General features: G+C 28.3%; 2 protein-coding genes across 2 annotated transcripts in view; both read right to left on the bottom strand.

Moving 5' to 3' along the window:
- The window catches only part of LOC145240384 (uncharacterized), a 569,837-nt gene that overhangs the window by 96,040 nt on the left and 459,213 nt on the right, over positions 1-14,584 (bottom strand). The gene's annotated exons all lie outside the window — the stretch shown is intronic.
- Positions 3,385-5,246, bottom strand: LOC145240033 (matrilin-1-like). Its single transcript, XM_080103621.1, has one exon. The coding sequence runs from the start codon at positions 4,268-4,270 to the stop codon at positions 3,542-3,544; it is 729 nt and encodes a 242-aa protein (XP_079959747.1). The 5' UTR covers positions 4,271-5,246; the 3' UTR covers positions 3,385-3,541.

Consider the following 14,584-nt stretch of genomic DNA (forward strand, 5'->3'; position numbering starts at 1 on the left):
ACTACCACAAATACGTTTTTTTAATATATATTACCACAAACATATTTTGCATTTGGAATGTGTACTATCACATATATATTATGTTTTTGAAATGTGCATTACCACAAATGTATTATGTATTGAAATGTGTACTACTACAAATATATTATTTATTTGAAATCTGTACTACCATAAACATATAATGTATTTGAACTGTATACTTCTACAAACATATAATGTATTTGAAATGTATACTACCACAAACATTATGTATTTGAAATGTATACTACCACAAACATTATGTATTTGAAATGTATACTACCACAAACATTATGTATTTGAAATGTATACTACCACAAACATTATGTATTTGAAATGTATACTACCACAAACATTATGTTTTTGAAATGTATACTACCACAAACATTATGTATTTGAAATGTATACTACCACAAACATTATGTATTTGAAATGTATACTACCACAAACATTATGTATTTGAAATGTATACTACCACAAACATTATGTTTTTGAAATGTATACTACCACAAACATTATGTTTTTGAAATGTATACTACCACAAACTTATTATGTACTTTAAATTCGATTAGTTTAATACTCACACTCAGTATCATACAAAATTTAAAAAAAAAACCTTTAGTCTTGTGTTTTGCTGTTTTCAGATAATTATTTCAGAGTTTGTCAACAACTTGTTTATTAATTGACAGACATTTTATAGTTATTACTTTAATTTTATACATAACTAAATGTATTTACTCGACGTTGCCTGGGAATTTTTAAACATTAATTTTCTCAGGTGTTCTTTTACATGCCATATACTATTTGTTTTGTGATATTTAACAAATTGTCAATATTTTTTAACTAAGATTTTAAATGTTAAATTTATATATTGATATTAGGGCTGTGACAACAGCATATTCTTTTCATTATTTTGACTCTCTAGTATATATCCGACACAGACACACGTAATCAACCGAGAACCACATCACTATGTAAAAGCATATACGATATCAACAGATCCGCAATCAAGAGTCAAAACAATGAAAAGAATATGCTGTTGTCCTAGACCTAATTATGATATTATTTGATCAGTAAATTATGTATGGAATGAAATTATAAATAAAGTTGTATTAATCTCTGTTTATAAATTTATTGAAGGTAAATGGCTCCCAAAACTGTCATTCTTTTAATGTATAAGCATTTGTTGACACTTGTAAAATGACTTTCTAGTTGACAGTTTTATTTTTTTTTTCTAATTCATTCAAATTTTTAAAGGTCACAAAGTAATTCATTTTTTTAATCAATTATTAAAAAAAGCTATTAAAATGACTGATTTGTTTACCAAGAAACCGAAATGCATTCTCTTGAATTTAATTTTGTAGCTATATTATTTTTAAACTGGGATTTTATAATTTCGTTTATGTTAGGCTATTCATCTTTATTTCAATAAACTTTTCACTAATAGTAAAGAAACAATTTAATATGTAAGCATGAAAGTTACGTTTGTGCAAGAAATACACATACACATGTTTTATTATTTTATTAATAGAAAAATGGTATACTGCTCAGTGGGGGCAGATTTGTAGACTGTATATTTTAATTGCTGGAATAGAAGACGGTGGTTGTAATGTTTTAAACACTTCAAATTATCATGTAGCACATTCACTGTTTTCATCAGTAATTCTCTTGAATTGAAATAATTTTTTTTTTTTTAGAAATTCACTTCCAAACTAACCCATCTCTGGCTAGGTCTTTATTTATCCGTCTTTCTCTCAAGTTTGTTTTTATAACTTCCTACCATATTTTTTTTATTTAGCATTTTACTTGCTATGTTAACTGTTCTACATCTACTAACCCAAGAACTCTAATCCATTCTTTCAGTGTGGCCATACTATCGAAGTCTCCTGTTCTTTACACATCTCCTTGTTATACTGTCCAAGAATATTCCTGACACTGTTTAGATATGCATACAACTTGAATAAGATAACAATTTTGTAAATATTCATCAAATAACCAAACATCATTTAAATAGATTCCTCTTTTAATATTTAAAACCTCGCAAATTTCACTAGAAGTTACATATCTAGAGATTGAAAACATAATGAAAATATTCACGTAATACTTGGCATAATATGATTTGGGAGTAAAATGCAGATATGGTATTGGTATGAGTGATGTATTATGATTTTGAAACCACATACGATTTTGTTACTCATTTTTTATAGAGTAATAGTTATCATGCGTGTTGCTTGATGTAAGAAGAATATTACATTCCTCCCAATAAGAGTCCTTTTGTAGAGTTGACATAAAGACATGTCTTCTACATTTAAACTAGAACTATAAAAGAAACTGAAGCCACGCTTTTATTATCGACCACTAGATGGTGCAAGAGTACCAAAAATATAATTCTGGTCTCAATAGCCACATACATAAATAGTTAATTGGTTGATTTAATAAAGCGACATAAGAAAGATTTATTTCAGTTTGTAAAAAAATCAGAGTGAAGAATATGTATTGTTGAATCTCCCAGTTCCTTGTTCGACTAATTGTGCGTCTACAAACAGAATTTTAAACCCTTTGTGGTGACGGTCCACTCAGAAAGAACTCTTAGTTAAGTAAATCAAATCTGTTAAGATTAATGAAGTATATTGTATGATCAAATGATCATTATCTTTCGTTCAGGATATGTTCCAGCTACAAATCCATTTCACCTACCCAGTCAAGGTAGCCATTCCAACTACCGCCCAGAAGAAAAGAACCAGCAGAAAACATCTTTAAACTTGAACTACAAGAAGTAGAGACGGACAGCAACATATCCCCACTTGGGATTCTCTATTATATACCTAAGATTTACTGTGTTTAATGACAAAACGAGCTTTTCTGGCTTAATTAAACATTCTCTCCTTGTCTGGTTTAATTCAAAACACCCTGTTTTGTCTGATCTAATTAAAAAAAATCTATTTTATTTGGTCTAATTAAAAGCTCCTTCTTTTATCTGGTCTTATTAAAAAAACTCCTTGTTTTGTCTGATCTAACTGAAAACTTTCTCTATTTTTTTGGTCTAAATAAAAACTCTCTTTCTGATCTAATTAGAAAAAAAAAATTTTATTTGGTCTAATTAAAAGCTCCTTCTTTTATCTGGTCTTATTAAAAACTCCTTGTTTTTTCTGATCTAACTGAAAACTTTTACTATTTCTTTTTGGTCTAATTACAATCTCTCTATTTTGTCTAATCTAATTAGAAATACTTTCTTTTGGTTAAATCAGAAAGCTTTTGTTTTACTCATGACGTATATTCCATTTTTTCCTCTTGTTCTATTATGAACCCTTTGTTTTTTTCTGATTTAATTCGAACCTGTTTTAACTGATTCAATTACAAATGCTGTTTTTTTTTTTTTTTGCTGTTTAATTACAAACCTTTGCCAGGACCTGTGATACATTAGCAATTGTGTGCATAAGAAATTTAGTATTTTCGAAATTGTATTAATAATTTATTGAATTTTAGAATGTTTTTTTTTTGTTTTTCTACGTAGGTTAAGCATCTAAAAAGTAGTCACTACAGATATTAGTGGTTGTGCATTGCCTGGTGTGACCAGTTCACCAGACATGTGCGAAAATGGTGTTGTGTTGCGCAAAGACAGACACAATCCAAATGTTAGGGCCAGGTGCCCAAACTCACCACATCTTTCAAACAGCCTGTCTGTCAAAGTTTCAAGGTCAACGAGGTCACCAAATTTGGCAACTGTGAATGTGTTGTCATCTGGCGGATGAGAAGCGATACTTTTTAGTACAGATGTTTTTGCCAGTCCAACTCCGACGGCAAAGATGTGTGCCCCAGACTCACGGGCTAGCTGGGCCTCAACCACTGTCCTGTAAGTGTTCACAGTTGAGACACCATCTGTTATGATAATGATGATATTTTTGGCTTCAGGTCGATCACCATTTTCCGCCGTAAGCATATGCTTCCGTACTGAGAATAATGCTGAGGCAGTATTCGTGTCGCCGTGAGTAAAGGTGATATTGTCCGCGGCAGATAGAATTTCTGCTTTTGTCTCATAGCTGTTCAGATGGAAGTGAATGTGCACGTTTGTGCTGAAAGTAGCCATGCCAACACGTACTACACTCTGATCAATTTCGGCCTTAGACAACAGCTTCTTAACGAAAGTAATCACATGTTTGACATTTTTCTTTTTAACACTGGTTGAGGTGTCCACAAGAATGATTACGTCAAAGTTTGGTGACAATTGACAGCCGCCTAGAGAACAGGACATAAACGATTAGGTATTTTTTTTTTTTTCGACAAGCACGACAACAACACTTATCAATGATATTATTTAGAATTTTTTTAAAATTTGGTTTTGGATTTTAACAAAATCTTTACAAAATAATTAATTCTTTGATATGACAGCAACACATTCAAAAAACATGTTTTTGTTTTTTTTGCTTTTGGATTAGGAACACAAAATGAATCCGAATAAAAGAAATTCATAAACATTTTCAAAGAAAATATCAAAACATTATTATGAAAATTATCATTGAAAATTTACTTGTATTTAAATAGGGTTTTCATGGTTAAATTTAATTACCACAGCATAATATGATCGGTATTTACCTCTTTTACAAAACGGATGATGTAACACAAGGGTTGGAAAGCGGGATTACAGAACCAGCACCCGAGAGGAGTAACACTCTAACCTACAAAAGTGACTGGGTAGCCTCGTCAGCATTCTCCCAAAGAGAGAATGAAAAGCCTGTGAGGATGGGTCCCCTAGAACTGCACAAGATTAATAACATAACTCAGTCAATAGGGAAAGAGTTATTTCAAAAATGGTCTAAACTCTGTTGGTTTGGGCACGGAGAGAAAAATTAATGAATTATTATGGCATCATCTGGTCATTATATTACTAAACAAGCTAAATTGTTAATAAACAATAACTAATTATATTAAGGTAATGTTCTTCCCATCTCTATTAAGTTATTGGGTGTAAATAACTTCCTAGGTTTATTCTATTTTTACACATGAGCATTTGAAAGCCAGGAATAATTTTCTATTGGACACTTTGTTTCCAAATTACTTTAAAAATTTAGAATGATCCATTATTATATTTTTTAAAAAACAATCAACAATAAATTAAAATGGTTACCTTGATAATTTTCTATTTGAAAGTTTGTTTCCAAATTCCTTTCAAATTTTAAAATGATACGTTATTTTTCATCAAAATGTAGAAGTGACAAATCAGACAAATATGCCATTATATATATATATATATATATATATATATATATATATATATATATATATATGTATATATATGAACAAATGATTAATAAAACATGTTAAAAGACATCTTGAAAAAGAGTTAAAAACATATTTAATTTTAAAAAAAGGAAGCACAAGATAAGTGGATAGTCCTTAATCCGCGGAGTTTCGAAGAAATACTCTCCTCACCCTTTTTTAATCAAGTAAGATCTTTGACTTACTTGTAGTTTCATTAAATACTTTTATATGCAAAATCCGATCCTGCATTTTGCTAATTCCTGCCCTCTGATGAGAAGGAGAGTATTTCTTCGAAACTCCGCGGATTAAGGACTATCCACTTATCTTGTGCTTCCTTTTTTAAAATTAAATATGTTTTTAACTCTTTTTCAATATGTTTTTTAACATGTTTTATTAATCATTTGTTCATATTATAAGCTCTATTTCCTTCTCGGTTTTATTGAGCTTTTTACATCTGGCTGAGTTTATTTTACTTGTAAATATTAACTCTTTAATATTTATAATATATTTTAAGTTTACCATTTTGATTACCTTAGTAAACTTATTGTAACTTTTATTATATATATATATATATATATATATATATATATAAAGAATAAATGACAAAAATATATATTCCAAAACACATGATGTTGACAATTTTTATATTTTATTCCTTTACATCAATTGATCCTTACAGTTCTTGACAGTATCTGTTTCGTAGCACAAAATCAATCACTTTATAATTATATCAATTAGTGAATCTATTCTGCCCTTAACTCATCAGAAGAAATAGCAACACTCAATCCACCAAAAGGAATTAAAATGTGATACGACATGGTGAGAATCCGAAATTTTGGAAGAGAAGCTGCAGTTACCTTTATATTTTACCATTACGCCATCTTGGATTTTATATATATATAGCTAAGATTACATTAATCTCTCTCTCTCTCTCTCTCTCTCTTAAATCAATTCTCTCCGAGTAAAACCATTTAAAAAACTCCCAGCGAACGTCTTCTTTTTTCATGAAAAGAAACTTATTTCTAAAGTAATTACTAAAAGTAAAACGCTGATAACGGAAAGGAGCAATGGTGAAGGGAATAAAAACGCACATATAAACACCACACACGTATAAATGACACACGTACGTATTAAGAATTTTACTTGTTACTGAAAATCTTAAGGCTGATTATTACATGATTGTACAGGAAGAATATAGGCTTTTAAGCATTTAAATTGCCGATTAGAAAGTAATTTCTGGCTTAAATTATTGTTGAAAGACAGAATTGAATAAATGGTGCTAAAAACATAAATTTTTGAACATTTCCGTCTCATATCAAAGAATCAAATACTTTTATTTTATATTCTAACAAATTAGTTTTTATACATTAAGTTATAGAAAATTTATATCAGTTGGAAAAAAGTCTCAAATTTTAAAAAATTGATAAAATAAATATATTATTTTGATGGTATGGGAAAATTTTAAGTTTACAGTTAAAAATATTTCATTTCTTAAAAATCAAATTAATACATGTACGTATTTTTAGTCAGTAAAAAATATGGTTAAGTTTTTCTTTAAGTAAACATATTTTCGCCATGTGATCTGTAAATTTAAAAAAATGGAATCTATGATGTAAAAAAAAAATACTGGAAATAATTATGATTTTTAAAATACATAAGTAATTGCGCATTTTCTGCACACAGATATATTCACATTTATGTACACACAAATAAACAAAACAAACATACATTTATATATAAACTTTTGCATAAAAATATGCTGAAATATTTACTAAGAAAATGTATACAAATATATACACACCTACGTGAAACGATCATGTACAAAGATGCAAGATATGTTTGTATGAATAAATATCTATACTAAATGAATATATGGCCCTATTTCTCATTGAATAAGGTTACATAAATACTGAAATGTTCATGAGATTGTTGAACTATACTAAAATAGTACGCACACACACACACACATATATATATTATATGCATATAAGGTGTCTTAAAAATCTACTCACGCTTTAACTGTAACAATAATGTTATCAATTTGAACATTTGCAAACATGATTTTTCATGTACATTTTTCTTGTGAACTTTGCTGTATACAATCTAAAACGGTGCTCTAGTTCTGACTTTTTCCCCAGAGTGGACTCTCAAAACATTTACCATATATATATATATATATATATATATATATATATATATATATATATATATATATATAACTCTGCTGCCTCTGGCAATCTCTCTCTCTCTCTCTCTCTCTCTATATATATATATATATATATATATATATATATATATATATATATATATATTTATTATTTGTAGTATTGTTTAGTTTTTAAACAAAAACAAAAAAAACACACAATGTGTCTACCAAAGAGTGCTCAATGTTTAGACAGAGCGATATGAATATGTTGAATATGAAAACTAGTGGCTACACATATGCAAATATGTTTCAGTGACCACCCTGCTAGGGAAAATCACACTATCATGCCAAGATATTATTGGACTGATGATATGATTTTTATGATTTTTATTATTCAATATACATATATACAGGGTAACCCCCCAAAACGGTCCCAAACTCTAATTAGGCCTTGGCGTGATAGTGTGATTTTCCCTAGCAGGGTGGTCACTGAAACATATTTGCATATGTGTAGCCACTAGTTTTCATATTCAACATACATATATACAGGGTGACCCCAAAAACGGGCCCAAACTCTAATTAAACCCCGTTTCTTAGTGTTTTGTCCGAATGAAATGAAACTTTGGTCACAACTAGTTTATTATATTCAAAACATCACATCAAAACACTAGGGTCTTTGGCCTTTTTTTCTCGTTCTACAGCATATGTTCTAGATGGCCTTCATTCAGCTTTTGTTTTTTTTTTGGGGGGGGGCACCCTGTATATCTATCTATCTATCTATATATATATAAAAGTGAAAGTGTCTGTGTGTGTATGTGTCTGTGTACATTTCCCTACGCAATAACTGCCAATTTTTAGCCTATAGATTCGAAATTTGATATACAGGGTACTGAGATTTGGGAAAATCTATGTGATTCGTTTTCGGACAGAAATTTGGCGATTAAGGGGTCAAAGTTCAACAATTTGACCTTTGAGAACTCTACCAAACTCCTCCTACAATTTTGGGTCTAAACACGTGAAATTTTAGATATAGGTTTCTTGGACATGGATCTAACTTAATAACTTTATTTGAGCCCTAAACAATAAATTTTAAGGGGTCATAATAGGGGTCAAAGTTTAAAAAATTGACCTTTCTTTTTTTTTTGCTCAGCATACACCTCAAAACACCCGGGTAACGTCTGGCACCCATTGCTAGTATATATATATATATATATATATATGGCCAGAGGAGGCAGCAGAATTTTTTTTTAGATGCCTCCCTACCAGTTAAACTAGTTCAGATCGTTTGTTTTTTTTGTGTAAGTGAATTTAGCTAAATAAGGGGATTTAGGTTTGTCACAAAACGAAATATCGCCTCAGTCCCCTTTTTTCTAGACTGACAAGCCTTATTTACCCTAAGAACTGGTTTTCAAGCAACATATAAAAAGAGAGAAACAGACATTAAATATGTTCGTTTTTTTTTTTAATTTGGTTGAATCTATGCATATATATACTACACACATATACTACACACATAAGCCATGTTCAGAACTGATATTTTGTCAAGACATGATTTTAGTTTCGTAAACTTACCGGCAGTTGTAGTTACAGGTTTAGATTCTGGAAAAAATGAGGGTGAAATTATAATACCATCATCACTTCGGTGATTTTCCAGAATATCATATAATTATTCATTAATCAGTATTAATAAACACTATTCTGAAAGGGTTGTAAGTTTTTTTTATATATTTAAAGATATAAAAAGCATGAATCTTCTTTTTAAAAAAAAAAGTACGTTTTAAAAATGTTATTCGTTATCAAGATTAAGGTTGTAATTTTCCCCTACGTTAAATGTTACAGAGTTTTTAAGATGGAAAATATTTAATAAAAATGAGTTTATAATGAAAAAAAGATGTAAATTGAAATAAAGCTTAGAAATTAATTCTTTTATCGAAATCTCAATTCTAAACAAAAGGTTAAAATGCTTTTAAGCAAAATAAACTTTACAAATTTGGAATCATCTCAGTGTATTGACATTAGTTGGACTTACCAGCAGTTGTAATTACAGGTGGGAACTCTGTAAGAAATTAGGATGATAAAGGAATTATTTCTTGATTTTGGGTTTCCTGTTTTACGGCATATCAATCCTTTCTGGGGTTTCTATGCAAAAATATAAAGCCTATTGGAAACGATTAATCGGCAAGGCATTGCTGTTTCACTTGTATTTAGGAGGAATGGGGTTTATAGCTTTCCCGACTGTATCACAGGTAAACTCAATTTGGATTTGAAAACAGTTTAGCTGATCCCATAGTTATCATCAGCTTTTATTACATCACCCCCGGTTCCCACAGATTATTTCTATTTTATTAAACTATATTTAAAGTAAGTAATATATATATATGTAGTATATATATATATATATATATATATATATATATATATATATATATATATATATATATATATATTAGTGTTGGGATGATTAATCAGAATCGGAAAAATCGACAAATTTGGGGGTATCGGAATCGTTATTGGAATCGAAAAAAATTGTTGCCTATTTTCCGATGCCAAAACGATTCTTTTAATTGTCTTTTTTTTTTTTTAATTTTATTTTGTTTAAACCAAAATCTCTCATTGCTGGTAGAAATAATAATAAAATAATAAATAGAAATAATAATAAAATGATAAATATTTATTGATTTTAAAAAACTAATTTAGCTAAAATCTATTGATCATCCCTCACAAGTGTATTTTTACGTTCACGGAAATATCTGCACATTTAACATGTGTTTTTTTTTTTTTTTTTTTTACAGAAATCGGGACAAATAACAACTCTATAGTTAAATATTTAGAGATTTATAAAGAATCAGAATCGGTAATTGTATCGGAATCGGGAATAATATTGGAATCGTCCCATTATCAATATATATATATATATATATATATATATATATATATATATATATATATATATATATAGTTAGTGACATTGGTGTATGTTTTAATGACAAGTTCGAAAGAAAATAACTGAAAAGACGAAAACAATCAGTTATAACCCCTTATCAAAAAAATGGGAAAAGTGACAAATATATTTGAGTTTTATTTGATGCATGATGATATATAATTATTTCCACACTTAAACAACACTGAAGCTCGCACAAACTTTGCAAGACAGAAATCGGAAGTCCTAAACTCAGGTTTTGCTTTCGGCTCATCAATAAAATATATCAAAACTAAAGGACTTCCGGTCTGCGGCTTTCAGGCTTTGGTTGGTTGTGGAAATAATCAAGTTAAATTTGGTTTTTTGTTCAATTCTAATAAAAATCATTGTTCAATATGAAGTTATATTTAGAAATAAAGATATGTTAAATCATATAATTCCAACTGGAGGGCCAAATGTATAAAATGCAGCGCAGATTTTTTATGGATAAGAAATTTGTTACGAACAATATAATGAATTTATTTCAGCCTTCTTGACTCTCTCAAATCTATACTGATTTCTATTACAATTTTTCTTTTAAAAAACAGATGTAAATGGGATATGATACGATTTTCAATATTTATTTCAATAGTACTCAATACGTGAGTAGAGCTAGGTTGTAAATTATGAAATACGTATGGCAATTAATTCTGTATGTATATGCGCGTTTGTTCAAAATAAATGCAATTGCTTAACACTTATTCCTACATCTTTATACAAGCAAATGAAATGATTTGAAAACTTTCTATGTTTTACAAAGACTGAGCTGTAAACCAAAAGACTAATATCATAAACTTTATAAAGACTAATATCATAAAGTTTATAAACATGATATCATAACCTTTTCTTTAAGGTTGTACGAAGATTGTTGAACGTGGACGAAGACATGTGTAAAATTTATGATTATAGTGGAGCAAAACTAGATAATATTTTTGTCGTAAATCAGAAAATACATTTTGCTGTGTCCAAAAATTATGAGTAGAAAAAATATTCGAAAGGGTAGTGCAGATTTGTGTGTGAAGGAAATCAGATGAAAATAAAAGTGCGAAAGAGTGAAGTGTTGGAGGAGAAGCCAATTAAGTGACGAAATATAAAGAATGTGCGTCAAATGTGAAATGATATCAAAGTTTCACAATGGAGACATTCAATATTACAAATATTCAAATAATAGGAAAAAGAGAGAATATAGACACGTACACACACACATACACACACACACATATATATGTGTGTGTGTGTGTGTGTATTGATAAGTATTTGTAAGATTGTTGAATTTTTATTTATTTTTTTTATTAACGATTAATTTCTTTCTTATTTACTTCGCTCCCTGAGCGTTTATATTATAAGAAAGGAGTTATTTGCCCTTTGTTTGCATTTTTCTTCACCCACATTTTAAATGTTATTTTAATATTAATTATTAATTAATAATTACTACATGCATAAAAGTAAGTCATCTATTGTAATTATTAATTAATAATTAATATTTAAATAAAATAAAAAATATAAGTATTTTTCTTCACCCATTTTTTTAAATGTTATTTTAATATTAATTATTAATTAATAATTACTACATGCATAAAAGTAAGTCATCTATTGTAATTATTAATTAATAATTAATATTTAAATAAAATAAAAAATATAAGTATTTTTCTTCACCCACATTTTAAATGTTATTTTAATATTAATTATTAATTAATAATTACTACATGCATAAAAGTAAGTCATCTATTGTAATTATTAATTAATAATTAATATTTAAATAAAATAAAAAATATAAGTATTTGTATATATATATATATATATATATATATATATATATATATATATATATATATATATATATATAACAAAGTATATTTTTTAGAAATAAGTATTCCAGTAGAGTGCTGTATTATAAGGAAAAATCCGAAAATAAGAGCGTATTATTTATGCTTTATTTACAGAAAGTTTAGATGAAATAAGTCATCAGTACCGTCGGTTTCAAACCTGAGAATTATGGACCGTTTTATATACCGATATTAAGCTCTCTTCAGCCAGTACTCATCTGTGACGATGACTCATCTAAACTTTCTGTAAATAAAATATACATATGCATATATATATATATATATATATATATATATATATATATATATATATATATATATATATATTTCTGTAGAAATATGTTTTTTATTATATTTTACCTTTCATTCGTACCAATTCTTGATTTAGGAGGATTACAAAGCATATAGCAAATAAATGACAAAAGTCTATATTCCAAATTTCATGATGTTGATCATCTTACAATTGTTGGCATGCACAATTCTTCACAGCACCTGTTTCGTGGCGCGGAATCATTCATTTAATTATTATATCATATTTTTCAAGTCAAAATTCAAAATGGCGTAATAAAAGAGAAAATAAAAGGTGTTTGCAACTTCTCTTCCAATTTTCGGATTTTTAATCACGCCCATAGGCATTTTCTTTTCTTTTAATAGACTGATTGTTGCTATTTCTTCTGAGGAGTTAAGGGCAAAATAGATTCACTGGTTGATATAATAATTAAGTGAATGATTTTGTGCTACGAAACAGATACTTTCAAGAATTGTAAGTGTCAACTGAATTGAAGAAATGAATTGCAAGATGGTCAACCCCATGAATCTTGGAATCGAGACTTTTGTCATTCATTGATTGTATGCTCTGTAATTACATTGAGCTTCTTTAGCAAGGATTGGTGTATAGAAAATGGAAATATAAGAGAATAAAGAATATTTCCACAGATATAGATATATATATCGTACTTTTATGAAATATATAAGCATACTTTTATGGAATATTTTAATATATATATATATAATATAAAATATTTCATAAATTATGCTTCTTATTAGGTTGGTGCAAAAAATAATGTCGTTTTTTGACGTTCAACTATATATATAATATGTGCATATATATATATATATATATATATATATATATATATATATATATATATATATATATATATATATATATTAGGTTGGTTAAAAACTAATGACGTCTTATATACATGGTGTCCATAAAGTTACTATACAGTCTTATTGTTTTATTGTATTATATTTGTATTAATAGTTAATAAACTTCGAGACAAATTTGATGATACTGGCTCAGTTGCCGATGCTCCGCGTTCTGGTCGGCCAAGTGTGTGCACTGAACAAAATTTGGCTACAGTTGCTGAGGCATATGGCAGAAGCCCAAAGAAATCACTGTATAGTAACTTTACGGACACCCTGTATATATATATATATATATATATATATATATATATATATATATATATAAGACGCCATTATTTTTGAACCAACCTAATATATATATATATATATATATATATATATATATATATATATATATATATATATAAGACGCCATTATTTTTGAACCAACCTAATATATATATATATATATATATATATGTACATATTATATATATATATATATTTGCTACACTTGTTAGAATTATTAAAAGAAAAAAGACACACAAAATTATTAACATATAATATACAATATTTTCCTAAACATTTTGCATATAAATGCATAAACACAAATTAATCTACAATCACGATATTTATGTATCATTTAGTTAACGATTTATATGAACATAAAGAAAATTCATGTTCAACACGAATATAAAATTTCATAAATTCCCATTGATTTTTAAAATGCTATGAAAATATTATATTTTCATAAATGATCAGAGACTAATAAACGCCACTATGTTCTTCCAAAAATACGTCTTTTGAAAGAAGATATTTTAATAGGATAAAACGTGCACTTTACAAAAAGGAGTTTTCATGGTAAAAAAAAATCCCTACACAAATATTAAATTATCATAAATTCTTGAAAGCTAATACAGATGGATTGACTTAAAAACAACGAAGAACTTGGGACTTAAAGTGTTTGTTTTGCATACAATTTTAATGACCGGTTCTCGCAAGGTCACCAAAGTTAAGCAAAGCCTGGCCAGTACCAGATGGGTGACCATTAGGGAAGACTAGGCGCTGTATGTACCTTCTGGGAAGGTTGGGCGTTCGATCAGCACCCTCACCTCGAAAAAAGAACTAGCTACAAGAGCATCTACAAAGTTGTGGATGGCCTATGCCCCTCCAGGGGCTCAAGGCTATGGATGGGATGTATGTATATTGATTATTTTATTTTATAGAGTGTTCTATAATAGGTTG

This window comes from Euprymna scolopes, chromosome 19, assembly GCF_053919585.1.
Source record: "Euprymna scolopes isolate OS-2025 chromosome 19, ASM5391958v1, whole genome shotgun sequence".
NCBI classification, from domain to species: domain Eukaryota; kingdom Metazoa; phylum Mollusca; class Cephalopoda; order Sepiida; family Sepiolidae; genus Euprymna; species Euprymna scolopes.

What these genes read in the sequence shown, in the direction of transcription:
- LOC145240033 (XM_080103621.1), bottom strand. Translation starts at nt 4,270, where the DNA reads ATGTCCTGTTCTCTAGGCGGCTGTCAATTGTCACCAAACTTTGACGTA.